Source organism: Heloderma suspectum, chromosome 1 (genome assembly GCF_057233095.1).
Source record: "Heloderma suspectum isolate Gila_16-S chromosome 1, 16-S_ref, whole genome shotgun sequence".
In the NCBI taxonomy this organism is placed as follows: Eukaryota; Metazoa; Chordata; class Lepidosauria; order Squamata; family Helodermatidae; genus Heloderma; species Heloderma suspectum.
The window spans coordinates 397,537,231-397,552,013 of record NC_139458.1 but is presented as its reverse complement, the minus strand read 5'-3'; the positions used below and the strand labels follow the sequence as shown (position 1 = coordinate 397,552,013).

The window sequence follows — 14,783 nt, the reverse complement described above, 5'->3', positions numbered from 1 at the left end:
CCAAGTGCATTCGTGTGGCAAGGGGGAGGAGGAAGCAGCAAAGTGGGCTGTGGACAGGATAAACCCATTCCAGAATATTCCAGGTTTGAAGCCCGATTTGGAATACATTTGCAATAGATGGTTGGAATACTCATCTTCTGGGCTCTACCCTCATTCTGAAATTCATTACTGTTCCTAGTTAAGAGTGCAGTGGCTGTGATTGTGTAAACCTGCATGAAAAGGTTTGAGCAGATGTGTGTTTTGTTGTGGTAAGTAAGCCATCTGCATTTGTAAATTTCAGATGGATCTGTGGAAATGACCAGAGAATGGTCTGAAAGCCCATGATACAATTCTACAGCTGAAACTAAACAGATCTGGTCCAGTCTGGAAGGGACAACCCCTGGGAACGAACTAACTCTCTCTCATATATTTTGAATGCTTCAGAAGAAGTGCAGATTATAACTGTAATAACATGGGGAAACAACGTTCTCTTTTTGTCTAGGTTTCCTTGATTTTGTCACTCGTTCACTCAACTGTAAGCAAATCCCTTAAGTCTCCTTTCTTTTCCAATGGTTTTGCTACATTATATTCTACATTATATTCTGTCTGTTCAGTCGCTGCTATTTACATTTGTGAATTTACTTTCATATGCCACCTTTTGGCACTCAAAAAGGCCCCCAAAACAAATTGGAATAAATATACAGTAAAAATCAGGACCATTCAAACAGGTCAATTAAAAATATATGGAGGCAGGTAGGAATTAAAATAAGAGACCGCAGTGGCTTAGTGGTTAAGACGCTGAACTGCAGACCAGAAGGTCGGCAGGACAGCAGTTCAAGACCCGAGTGCTGCGTGACGGAGTGAGCTCCCGTCTTCATTCCCAGCTTCTGCCAACCTAGCAGTTCGAAAGCAAGAAATTGCAAGTAGATAAATAGGTACCGCTTTGGCGGGAAAGGTAACAGCGTTCCGTGAACCTTGGTGTTCAGTCATGCCGGCCACATGACCACGGAAGCGTCTTCGGACAGCGCTGGCTCTTCGGCTTAGAAATGGAGATGAGCGCCACACCCTAGAGTCGGACACGACTGGTTGGAGACACCTTTACCTTTAGGAATTAAAATATATCGAAAGGCCTGGCAGACCTTAGTGTGTATCTTGACTACCTGTCCAAGAATCACTAATGAGGGCCCCACTCTAACCTCTCTTTGGGATGAGTTCCACAGCTGGGGTGCCTCAGCCAAGAAGCACATGTCCCATGTCCCAATCAGATGTACTTATCCTGGCAGTGGGATGTAGAGCAAGGCCTCTAAAGATGAATAAGTCTCTTTTCCACCCCCACTCCTGGCTCTTACACAGTGGCATCTGTCTGCTTTCATGACACATCTGCTCCCAGTGTTCAGTTCCTTTGCAGTAGCCAGCCAACTGTGATCCCAGCCCCATCTTTTTAGCACCTTTTTGACCTATCAAAGGATCTTCTCCCCAGCCACCAATAAGAAACTCCCTTTGGCAAACAGTGCTTATCTGCTTTTTCTCTCTCCTCCAAAAGAACACTTTGTTGTTCTAATATCTTAATTCCAACCTGGTAAGATCAGACAGACTTTGGAATGTATTGGCAAAGCACAGTCCTCCAAGCCTTGTATATGGTCCATATCACAAATTAGTTAATTTAGGGATTGGTACAGAACGGCCAGGATTTGGCAGGCTGTTCTCTGGGGAGGCCAAAGGCTAAGCTAGCATAAAAATGGATTCTTTCCGATAGAGGGTCTGATCTTTCCAGGTCGGGATTAAGATGTTCAACAAAGCATTGTGGCTTCATTAACCCTACCTGGCTCATGAACAGAGAATTTAGACCCTAGTACTGCCAGTCTCTCAACTGGCTGTGCAGACACTTCCCTCCTTGGGAATACATTCTAACTCTTTTTTAAAAAAGAAATTCTACACAGAATTTTAGTCTCCTGAAAATATCTCAAGCTTAATGCTGCAGATGTAAGTTAATAAGTATCCCCGCCGCCCCCCGGAACAGTGAAGTCCTTCTCCTCTAGTACTAATTTTACACATTGTGGAACAGAGAATTCCAGTGGTAGCTCGGCACTTGACTACTGGTGGGTCACGAGAACTATCTAGCAATGTTCTGCATTTCAAAGAGTTTTAAGGACTGAAAAAGGATAATTAGGACCCTACCCTAAGGCAGACATACTGGCCCTCTTCAGATTAACCCAGAGATGAGCATGCAAGTGGCAAATTGCATCTGTGGGTGAATAGCAATTGCATTGGGGGCAATTGCTATTCAAGAGCAGGGACAGCTTGGATGTAGAAACAGTTGATGAGTAGTAGCATGGATTCAAGGAAGACTGCTGTTGCTGCTGCTTCAACACCTCTGGTCTTCACTGTCTCTGCTTGGGCATGACTGCATGCATGATCATTTCTATTGAATGTAGTTCTGCTTTCATTTTTAAAGACTGACGGCAAAAGGAGAAGGGGATGGCAGGGGATGAGATGGCTAGATAGCATCACTGATGCAATGAATATGGACTTGAGCACGCTCCGGGAGAGAGCGCAGGACAGGAAGGCCTGGCATGCTATGGTCCATGGGGTCACAAAGAATTGGACATGACTGAACGACTGAACAACAACAAAGCTCTTGCAGGGTGAAAAGCGTAGGTCTGGGGTCTCCAACAGTGTTCCCATGGTCACTTCACTTGGCGCCCACCAGGCTCTATGTCCCTCTTGATTTTTATTTTATTTCTTTACACACACACACACACACACACACACACACCCCTGGGAAGCTGGCATGCTACAAAGTGAAGTGCCATCTTTATTTGAGTTCAAAAGAGTGTCTTTGTGTTTTGGAGCTCAGCCCCCACCTCTGCCTTATGCATAGACTCTTAAGCAGATTACTTCTCTTTTAGTGACACCAGTTTGTCTTCTGGGAAATGAGTGTTCTGTGACTAGCCATGTCCACTATGGTAGCCTTTTTATGAATGGGCAAGTGCCCCCCCCCCCCCCGCCCATATCAACCGTTTTGTCAAAGTATCCACAACACATTCAAAATCCCAAATGTGCCCTCTGATCCAAAATGTTTGGGGATCCTGGCTTAGGTGCACTTGCCTATAGACATTTTTAACTGTCTAGCCATAGCATTGTTTGCCTGATAGCAAGTTGCACTGATTTTGGAGGAAAAGATTGCCAAACAGAGGTTTATGGTTGAAGCCATCGTCCAGTAGGAAATGTCTGTGGGTGTTCTGAGATTGCCAGAACAATCTCTCTCTCTCTCTCTCTCTCTCTCTCTCTCTCTCTCTCTCTCTATATATATATATATATATATATAACATATTTTATCTGTTTGCTTCCTTTTGAAGTGATGTGTATTTATGCAGAGCTTAGTTTTCAAAAAGGGTTCACCAGGGCTTTGTTCCAGAAACAATGATTCCTAAACTTACTTGTTCTGGTGAGTGTCCCTCTCCGGGTATGCCTGATGAACCTCAGGCCTTCTCCTGTGCTGGAAGTTGGAGAGGGAGAGCAAAGGATTATCTCTGACCCCCACACTGGGTTTCCTAGGCAGTCCCAAGTTCCTTGGAAAGCTCAGCTTCAGCACTGGGGAGGGAGAGTGGCAGTGTCCTACCAGCTAAACATTTTGACTGCTTACCAAAGTCAGCGCTAGGATATCTGAATTATTAGTTATACAGCCAAGCATGCTTCTTGTGTGTATGTGCATGTGTGTACAAAACCTCTCCTCTCCTTCATTACCTGCTCACACTTAGATTAGATGGAAGAAAATCAAATTGCCTTGCTGGATTCATTCAACATTCTTGCTCTAGCAGTAGCCAAGCAAACTTTCTGGTCAGAAGCCTGTACATGATGGTGATGATGATGGTCATCTCTTATTGTTTGACCCCCCCAGAAGCTGTTACTGGAGATACGGTGGCTTTAAAAATACAGGCTCTGTTTAGCTATCATTGCTAATAATAGTGAACCTGCCTACTATTTGTCTTAATACCTCTTGGAAGAATTCATGCTATGCAAACAGGCATGAAGACTGATACTACAGACAGGCCTGTAGGAAATGACTCGCTGGTGTGTGTGTGTGAATGAGAGAGAGAAAGGGGTGTGGGGATGGGGGTGGGGAGCAAGAGAACAAGGTACATATAAAAATGTGCAAGGCTTTTTTGGGAGGAGGCACAAGTAATCATATCCGCATCTAAACTACCTTCATGGAGTGTAATGCCAGTTCTTCTCCTGCTCCCTTCACATTAATCTTGCAATATTTTGTACAGTATTCATTTTTTTAAAAATCCAAGATAACAACTTTTGGAAATGGAATATTCCAAAACTTAGAGTGCTAGGATTCCTCTGCAGTTGTGCATGTAACTGCTTTGGTTTGTTGGTGCCCTAGAGTTCAGCAGCAACTACCTGGGTGCTTTGACCGGAGCTTGGAAAAAATACTTCTTTCACATGTTGGGAGTGAAGTAGATGTCTGACCTAATCCAATGTGCCTCCAGTGAGAACTCATACTGGTGCATGAATAAGGAGAGGAGTGGAGAAAGCTTTGTGGAGTTGTTGGGCTGCCTGCCGCTGAATCCTGCACGCCAAAAAATGAAACTGTCACAACAGGACAGGAATAGTCCTGATATCCATTGGAATTACTAATGGGAATGCTCTTATCAGTTAGAATGTACACAGTTTCTGGAACAGCTCTTTGAAATTGAGATATTGAGTACCTGGGCTAATAACTCATCCTAAGCAAGTTCAGTGGGCCTTACTCCCAGGTATGTATGTGTAGGATTGCAGCCTAAAGCATGAAGTAGCCTGTAATTACTTTAAGGGGAGCAGGGGAAATGTAATGCCTTGACCTTAGTAATTTGGTTCCTTGGTGAATGTTGACCTGAAGCATATATTCATTCAACACATCCATCATTACAACAAATCCGAAAGGAGGTTGTGAAATATTGGGAGTGGGGAGGGTCCCTTCCTTGGGTGGTCCCCCAGCAAGGCTCAAAATGAGAACCTGTGTTTGCCCTGCTTTAATTAACTTCACAGTGGTGGAATTAAAATGCTTGCTGTGTGCTGAAGATGAAGTTATCCAGGATAGAAGGGAGGCCAGGTGCTGTAAACAATGTTTTGTAATGTTTGCTTACTGGGAATGCTTTCCAGCAGCTGCAGCAGAGCCTTCTGATTAAGAGCTGCTGATGAGATGGTGGGTGATCACTTGTGTACATCGCTTTTTCATATTTGTGTTTGAAGCTCAATATAACTTGTGTGCGCTCTCTTGTGCTCTCTGTCTCTTTCTCTCTCTGTGGAGTTGCTGCTTGGTTTTTGTTCTGTTCAAGGGTTCCAAGATTTCCCCTGGCAGTTGTTAGGTCTGAGATTTATTTTCAGTGTGGCGCTTGGCCAAGTGAAGGGTTGTTTTTTTAAAAAAATTGGTTGATCATCTGCCTTTAGTCAAACCTAAATAAATTTGCATGTTACCAAAACTGCAATAGCCTTTTGAGGCTTATGGAGAAATTATGTCTCTCCTGTGTAGGAAGTCTTACAATTTAATAGATCGAAGTTGGCACATTAAAGAGGGTCATCTTTTAATATTCTCTATTGGTTTGGGAATCTGGAATGTAAAATGATCCCTATTTATTAATACACCAAAGCAAAATGACTTAAATAAAGCAAGTTCAAATCCCATCAGTATTATGGAACACTCAAAGCTGTTTTGACATTGATTTCAACTGAGCACTGTTTGTTTCAGTTGTCTATTTTTACAGAGAGAAAAAGACCCAGTTCTTTCCTGCTAGCTACAGATACAAACTGGAAAGAAAATCCACTTCAAAGTTACCGTTAAATCAGATTTTGCTATTCAAAGGAGCGAGGTGCTGGGTCTTTGTGGCTGGCACAGCAGCCTCAGTCCCATTTATAAATAACAGCTAAATTTTAAACTTGCTGTTAAAGCTTGCAGCCTTCATATTCATACTTAGGATAGTATTCTCCCATATTCCAGCTGCTGCCTTGCCCATTAAAAGCAAGGTTTGTTTTTACATCCAAGCTGTTCCTGCTCTTGGGAATGAAAGGTTCCTAGTGCTTTGATTTGGAAACCTCCGTGACAGCATTAGAATTCCTAGGTGAATTCTCAGCTTCAAAGTTTGGCTGCAATCCTGTACAAGGCAAAATAAAGACTTCACATTCCTAAAGTGGACAAATCACAAGGGGTTTTCCTAACATTGGGTGAAGGTTTGGACACATTCCAGTGACTTGCATTTAGCCACCCAGTAAAAACTAATGTCTCAACTGGGCCCAATTTTATTGTCTGCAAAGGGTCATCTTGGCTTTATTTTCATTTTTGTAATTGAGCTCTAAGTGCCAAATATGTTTCTAGTAAACTGAGATTAGTTTGCCATGGTAAATGAGTCCTCTGAGTAATGAGCAAAAAGCTATTAACACCCCCGTTCAAAACATGTTTACTTGTAAGTCTCTCATTTTGATTTAAGTAGAACAGCTTAAGCAATTGTGTTTAGGCTTGCAAATTCTAAATTATTTTCTGTGTACTCATTGGCCTGGTTGAAATGTAAGAACAAACCAAGGTTTGTTGGGATTTCAGTGCCCCCCCACCCCCATGAGTGAGGGACAGAGAGTTAAAGCTTCAGGTCCTGGTTTAGAGGAATTTTGAAAATTCTAGTGATTTTTAGAGTTCTCATGCTGTTGCGAATGGCAGCTTGTGGAAAACATGAACAGAGATGTCATTTGGTGCTTGTCTGTTGCCACATTAAATAACTATTTTACTTTGCATGAATGACACAAGTATGGTAGACCGCAGTCACCTTTCTTGCATGGGTGAGGAATAGTATGGGGGGCATATTATATAATACTAATCAACACATACTACTTTGCATGCTGTTTGTTTGGCCATAGGAATGCTGTCTGTATTCTTGTTAGGAAAATGCAAAAAGTAGTACCTATCATGGTATGGTGTTAGTGTCTGTTTATGTGGAGTTACACCTTTTTGTATTACAGTGCAGAAATAGGAATTGTTTTGGCTTCTGAGGAATTTGCTGTTTTGGGAGGCAAGGAATGTAGACCTTGGTTTAAGCAGGTAGACTTTAAGCTTCTCGTGTTGCAGGTGCCAGGAATAAGTTTGTGTTTTATCTTCAGGAAGTCAGAATTTGGCATTAGATAAGACAATTCTGCAGAGAGGGTTAATGTGAGCTAATGGCTTATCATGCAAACAATTTGTTGCTTGCTGCCCCTCCCCCAACCTTATTTTGTTCAGGTTTTTTTTAACAGAGAATTGGGTTGGGATCATTTCACGTGTTAATACTTTTCCTGTATCGAAGGCACGACCATGCGATGTAGCCGGCAAACACATCCTCACAAGCGGTGGTTTCTTTTTATGACCTTCAAGCTTGACAAGTGTAATGTGTGAAGTGGCCCTCAGTGTTTCTCAATCTAAGGCTCACCTCACACAAGACAAATTTTCTACATGGATATTGTGTTCTCATAGGAAGCTACATATACACTGCACGTACCCAGTAATGTGTGGGGGTACAGAGTAATTTATTAAGAGCACATCTGTCTATTTCGGCACTGCATGTAGGCACAGCAGAATTCATGTGTACACTCATCAGAAACTGTCTGCATGGGATTTATGCATTTTTCCACATTGCAAAAAAGTGAGAAGCGGGCCCAATTTATTCTCCAGTATAGTATTTTCATAAGTTTGCAGACATCTTAAATATCCCAAAGGAAATGATAAGAGGCAGGCTATATAAATTGCTTTGCAGTGGTGTAAGCCATTTGGGAGGGTGTTGGATAAGGCATTCAACACCTTGCTAGTCCATGAGCAGGGTAATGTATGGACATTTCATATGGCTTGTTCCCATGTTAGTCCCATAGACTGAGAGAAACAAAAGAGATGCCTCTCTAAAGCCTTTCCTTGAACTTAAGCCTCCATGTTTTCCTGTATAGGACTACACAGGATGAGGGTTTTAAAAGAAGCACAGAATTGGAAGCAGGGCCTCAGCTTACAACTTAGTCCTGATAGTACAATTCTGTGAAACCCCACAGCTTGTTAAATTCCTTTTTACTGGACCGATTTATGTAGTTACTGCTTTGCTTTGTTTTTCATAGGATCAATATAGCAGATGAGACTCCTCTTGCAGTACAGTCCCATTCCATATATACAGACAGTTGTGTGTTAAAGGAATTAGTAACAAGTTGTAGTTACAGCCAGTAGCTATGACTTTTAACTAACAAAAAAGGGAGGATGTACTTAGGGATTCCAGCCGATAGACTAGATGATATTAGATATAATTGACAAATTAGATTGAATTATAATTGCAAATTACCATAAGAAAATCATGAACGATTGGATATCGTGACTGAAAATAAAACTTGTTTGGTAAGCATTCTGGCAATTAAGGAATACACTTTCTTATGTTGAAGTAATTTTGATTATGTGCCAGTGAATTAATCTGATTAATGTCTTAGTAGTGATTATTAAAAATAATTAAAGGCTTAAAAGATTGACTTAAATGTGACTGAATTAAATTTTTGATGTAACTTGTTTGGTTTATGTGGAAACGAGGATATGCTGAACTTCAGTTGTGGTAAATTAAAGTATATTTTAGAAGTTAACTTTACTGTTTAGCAGCATTGAGGAACTTGGAATGCGTGATTGAAGAAGACTTCAAAGATAGTTTAAAGCAGGTGTAGCCAACCTTTTTGGATTCTCAGGCACGTATTACATTTTGAAATGTGTCCACAGGCACCATGAAAACTTGGCATTGGGGGTTGGTTATTGGGTGGGCTCCCAATTTCACCCCTGCTCACAAATTCCTTCCTCCCTACTCCCTGTTGCACTTTCCTCCTCCCCCTGCCACAATTTCCTCCTTCCTCCTCTCTCACTACAGTTGTGATTTCCTTCTCCTCCTCCCTTCCCTCATCATCCCCTTCTGCTGCATTCACTGCTGCTTCTGCCATGTTCACCTTAGGAAAGGAAAGGCTGCAGTGGTGGAGGGGAGGAGCGGCTGCGGAAAAGCCACAGCGGTGGGAAAGCAAAGTGGAGAAGCAGCGGCGGTGGGGGAAGCGATGGGGAAGGGAAGGCAGCAGCAGCGGAGGCAGCGGGTACAAAGGAAAGGCAAGGCTACAGAGATGGTGAGTGAGGAGAAAAAATCTGGGGTCTGGTGGGCACACTTGTGAGTCTTAGCAGGTGCCAATGTGTCCACCAGTGCCATGTTGCCAGCCCCTGGTTAAAGTGATCATAAATAAAAACGTATGGTTCGTGAATCAATGACGGTAGATCTTTGAGAGTATGGCAAGTACGAAGGGTTTTGAGGATAATGGAGAGGAGGAGGTAGAATTATTTTAGTTCAAAAGACCTAAAGCTTCATAGGACATAGTGAGTAAAGAAGGCATAAGAAAAGAAATGGAAAGATAAATGGGTGAAGGGGGAAAGGAAGTTTACATGACAAATCAGAAGAGAAAATTTCAGGATCAGATGAGTAAGCTGTGAGATGGCTTCTAGTTCTTAGAAGTTGGAAAGGTCTAGACATTACAGTAAAAATATTGGAGAATGAAGCAATTTTATTATTTATTTCCTTATGGTATTTCTATGCTGCCCTACAACTAGGGATGCCAGAGAAATCCACCACGGACTCAAATGAGGCCAGATTCCAAAGAATCTGACCTCTGGAGTCCGCAGTGGACTGGCCGCACTCACCTCCGGGTCTGGAAGAGTTCCCACACAGCAGCTCTCTGGCTTCCTGTAAAACACGAAATGCTAATTGCAACTCCCATTAGCTCAATGCAGGAAAGTTACAGCCATAAATGGTATGCCAGTTGTACGCCATTTGTGGCCGTAAAGCACTGTCTTTTACCTAAATACAGCCATAAAAAAGCTATAATTTAGGTAAAAGTAAGTGCTTTATGGCCACAAATGGTGTAAAATATGCCATTTACAGCTGTAATTTTCCTGCAGTAGGCTAACGGCAGCCTCCATTAGCGCATCGAGTTTTATAGGAAGCCAGAGAGCTGCTCCGCTATCTCCAGCAGACGCAACAGGGCTCCAGAGGACTCAGCGGGGCCCCAAGTGGCCCGAATTGCCCCGCAACCGACCCCACCCCCCGGACCGGACAGTGGGGGGTTTCTACATCCATACCCACAACTGAGGTTTGCTGGGTGGTCTGCATAAAAGTTGGACAGTCAGAATAGGAGGTAGTGACATTAAAGGGGAAACTAGATAACAGAAAGCAAAAACAGAGTTTTGCAATGACAGTTTAGAAGAGACAATGTTACTTTTAAAAGAACATCAAGAGGATTAACTTTAAAGGGTGTGAGAAAGGGGACTGTGTTCCCTTTTTTTAAGGTTCTACAGTTCAGTGATCAAAGCGCTGTTGAAATCAGTTGTGCTGCCTCTCATCTGCAGAAAGATAGAATTATTTTTGTGAAATTAATCACTTCTAGTGTAAGAGCTGTATCACAAAGAACTGGAACAGGATGAAATTGGTGACTGGGCAAGAAGTGTAAGTGTTGGCAGAACTCCACGCAGAGATATTTGGCAAAGAGACAAGAGCACACACAATTGTTGGAGGAGCATAAAAAAGCAATAAACCTGACGATTTAGGCTCCAGTGTAAAATGGGTTAGGCCAGATACTTCAAAATACAAATTATGGTACAGTTCAGTGAATTGTTCAAAATGCACACTTAGAAAAAAGGCGGGGGTGGAGGAGGAGGGCGTTTAATGCCAATTTCATGGATGGGAAGAATAGGTAAGGATTATCTTTGTTACAAAAATAATTGTTCTCTTTCATTGTCTTCCAACAGAGATCCCTCATGCAAAACTTAACCATACTAAAATGTGTCTTTTCAAAATACTTTCTAGAATAATACTTTTCCACCCTCTAGCTAAAGAGCAGGTGGATGTGGAGTAGGGATGGCGGAGAATTTCTCCACGAATCTTCGGGAGGCCGAGTGTCAACGCATTCGGCGCCCCGAAAGTGTTGGGGAAATTCTCCGCCGGCCTCCCGCCCCCCCCCCCCCGGGATGGGACTTACCTTTGGCGAATGTCCCTCTCGGCGGCGGGTCCCGGCGGCATTTCGGTGGTGTTTCGATGGGGGCGGGGGCAGCGGCCAGTCTCCTGACCGGCTGCTGCCACCGCCATTACAAAATATAAAAGTACAGTAAAAAAAACACACACACACACCCGTGATAGGCTACGTGACGATTTACGTAGCCTATCACGGCTAGATTCCCAAAGTCAGCCGTGATAGGCTACGTAAATCGTCACGTAGCCTATCATGGGTGACTTTGGGGGGAAAAAAAAAGCGCGTACGCAAATGGCGGCGCCCCATGGGCGCCGCCATTTGCGTTCCTTATTTGGACAGGGGTAGTCTACATAAAGATTTACGTAGACTACGGCGAAAATAAGGGAACGCTATTTGCGTTGCCCTTATTTTCGCCGTAGTCTACGTAAATCTTTACGTAGACTAGACGTGCCAAACTAAGGAACGCAAATGGCGGCGCCCATGGGGCGCCGCCATTTGCGTACGCGCTTTTTTTTTTTTTTTTTTCCCCAAAGTCACCCGTGATAGGCTACATGACGATTTACGTAGCCTATCACGGCTGACTTTGGGAATCTAGCCGTGATAGGCTACGTAAATCGTCACGTAGCCTATCACAGGTGTGTGGGTTTTTTTTTACTTTTTTTTTCGCGGCCGGGGAGATGGGGCGCTCCTCCCCGGCCTGAATTTCGCCGGCGAGGGATGGGGCGTCTCCCCCCCCCCCAGGCCTGAATTTTGGCCGGGCGAGGCGGGGCGCCTCCCGCCATCGCCTGAACTTCGGGGGGAGAACCGAAGGCCTCCCCCCCACCGCGAAGCAAGCTGCGGGACAAGGTAAGTCCCTTTCGTCCATCCCTAATATGGAGTCTTCGTAGTTTAACTTGGTAGTCACCTTCGCAATGAGTATTGCAGCAGGGGAACTGTTATGTGGATAAACATGGCACAGTTGCCCCACAAGATCTTGGGGTCTGGAAAGCAATGGGATAATAGTTTAATTAAATTGTTAAATGTTGGGAAGAAATATAGGACATGCTTAAGCCTTCAGAGATCACCATTTCTGCGAATTAGTTCTGTTAAATACTTTGATTAAAGGAACCTTTTGAGAAATGGGAGAGCTTGAAGGTCCCATTAGACTTAAATATATTGGGTTGGGTCCAGATTTAAGCATAGTGAACTGGGCTGGCAAAATCAGACTTCCCCGCCCCCACCTCCACATGGCAGCTTCTCCAGCCTCCTGGAAATGCTACAAAGAGGGTCAAGGGGCCCTGTTCAACAAGGTAAGCTGTGGTGTGTGGAGATCCCCGTTCAACAAGGTAAGCTGTGGTGGGGATCCCTGAAAATTGGGTGGGGGCACATTCTGTGAGTGGAGCCCTTCCGTCCACAGTCTGGTCCTGGATCCTACTCTTTGTAATTAACTATGTAAACATGAGAAATGAGGGCTTAGAAATAGGAGTCAGGGAACAAATTACCTATGTTGCGGGTATATTTAGCTTGGGTAATGTTAAATGTTAAAATATCAAACTAAGCCTGAAATCCCATACATAAGTCCTATTGAACTCAATGGGACTGACTTCTGAGTAGATATGTGTAGAATTGCACTGTTAGTCTAATCTGAATGTGGATGATTTTTATTTAATGAGAGACTGAAAAGAACTCGTATCACCAATCTCGTTGTAAATCTTACAAAAATGTTAGAAACTGAAATGTCTTGGTGGTGCAATAAATTTGTTTTATAGGACACACTTTTGTTTTTGTTGCAGTAAATGAGCACAGCTCTGTGTGATGTTGCTTGAATTATGGCCACAGAGTGGTGCTGTTACCCTGCATAAAATGTCTTTTTACATCTTCGGTCTTAAAAAAATGGCCACTAGTGAATGCTCAGCTAAAACTAAACTCCTTGTCACACTTCTCCCTCTCTTTCTTACCCACTAAACACTGCTTCATATGATCTGTTTCCAGGCAGATTCAAATTTGGGAATAAAATTCCAACTTCATTGATATCCAGGGAACAACTTGCTGAGGCAGCTTTGCACCATATGATTTGCCTGGGTAGTAATGGTGGACATAAGAGGATTTGGGTAACAAGTAGCAGAATATACTAAACCCATGTTTTGTGGTGAAGTAGCAGTCGTATCTTGGCAGTAATAAAAGAGGTCATGAGGCAGTTTAGATTGCCACGAAGAAGCTTTAATAAAGAAGCCATTCTCTGGGTTTGACAGTAATTTTTTCTCTTGAGGGGTGGGAGGTACATTATCACATTCTCTTTCCTATTAAGTAATAAGAAACCAGCTTTCTTATTACTTACGCATCCAACCTGTCATCTGTGTGTGCGTGCATGCGTGCATACGCCTTATTTACAGAAAGCAAATGAAGCTGTCCCCCAACTTGAATATGTCATTCAATATCCATTGTAATGATACTGATGCTGGAAGGTGGAGGTATCATTTCAAAGCTTTCTACTCTGATTCAGCCAAGAAATTTGCAGGGGGATGCAGTTGTGCAGCTCCGTGCACAGAGCAACACTGATCTGATCCCTGTTGAACGCGCTGAGTGTGTCTTTATGTGCATCTCCATGCAGAGCCATAGTTATGTACGACTAGTTGACTGTGTCCAGTTCAGCAAAGCAGAACCTCTTTCAGCCCAAGGGCCAAACTCAAATTCAGAGAAGCTCTTGGGGGCTGCATTCCAATAAAGGATGGCGTCAAAGACGACAGGGGCAGTGCTAGAGGCTAAAGGCACAGCATCAAAATACACAAATGCCAGCCTATTTTAGTTTAAAGCTCTTACTGCCTGTAACTAAGCTTTTGGAGAGGTATTTCAACCTTTTAGAATGGGAGAAAAACTGCACGAAAGCCGGGAAACCACCAAATGATCAGTGGTTGGGCGATAGGTGGTGGGCCCCCAGAAAGGGGGCACGTCCTTCTGGGGAATGCCGTAGGTCAGATTAGGACACCTGGAGGGCCTGAGGTTCTGCATCCCTGGTCTAGTTGGATTGAGGCCATTGACCTTGTATTCCCAAAGAGTTTGTGTGGTTTTGTTTTGGTCTAGCAATTAGGATTCCTGTCTTCAGACTTGTCTGATTCGCATCTGGGTCTGGTTTACCATAAATTATTTGGTGCTTGAATTTAAATGACCCCCCCTTTAAATAGTAAGGACTCTGGGATGATTCACAGTTCATCACTCTGACTTTTAGCATGAGCCATCACAGATTAATCACTGCAGAGAGGATTTCCATATCGCCTAATGTCCACTCAAACCCAGTGAGTAGTAGTATCCTATGATAGTCCTATATAGAGCAGACCCATTGAAATGAATGAGACTTAAGTTAGTTATAGCTAACTTAAGTCCCATTCATTTCAGTGGTCTACTTTATGTAAGGCTAACATTGGACACTACCCAGTGCTTTCCTGTGGATCCAGTTTTCACATTCAGCTCTGAGTGTTGTGAGATTAAGTGATGCATGTGCATGTATGAACCAGCTGAAGGTTTGCTACTAAAATTCTGCATTTCTTACAGAGGTCAAAATAAGCTCTAACATGCCTGATACAAGAGCCTACTTTACAACCAAAGAATGCAATCTATAATTATGCCTTATTACTGAAGGCATCCAGTTAAAGTTTCTTAGGTTGCAGAGGTGGCAATTGCCTCTGTGGCCATGGAGAGTTTGAGCATGTGGTTGCCTTTCAGTTCCAAGCACTCTTGGATGAGACTGAGTTTCTAGATCTGAATTGGGCTTTAGGCCTGATCCTGGCACAGAGACTGCCTTG

At 43.3% G+C, this 14,783-nt stretch overlaps 1 protein-coding gene across 4 annotated transcripts in view; it reads left to right on the top strand.

The window, feature by feature from the left end:
- Positions 1-14,783, top strand: part of RRP15 (ribosomal RNA processing 15 homolog) — a 53,223-nt gene that overhangs the window by 25,354 nt on the left and 13,086 nt on the right. Inside the window, exon 5 of one of the 4 annotated variants that reach the window (XM_084828784.1) lies at positions 281-383. The exons of the other annotated variants lie outside the window; for them this stretch is intronic. Within the exon in view, the coding sequence (XP_084684910.1) occupies positions 281-298 (18 nt within the window). The 3' untranslated portion in view covers positions 299-383. Of the gene's footprint in view, positions 1-280; positions 384-14,783 lie in introns of those variants that run through there. 4 annotated transcript variants of the gene reach the window in all.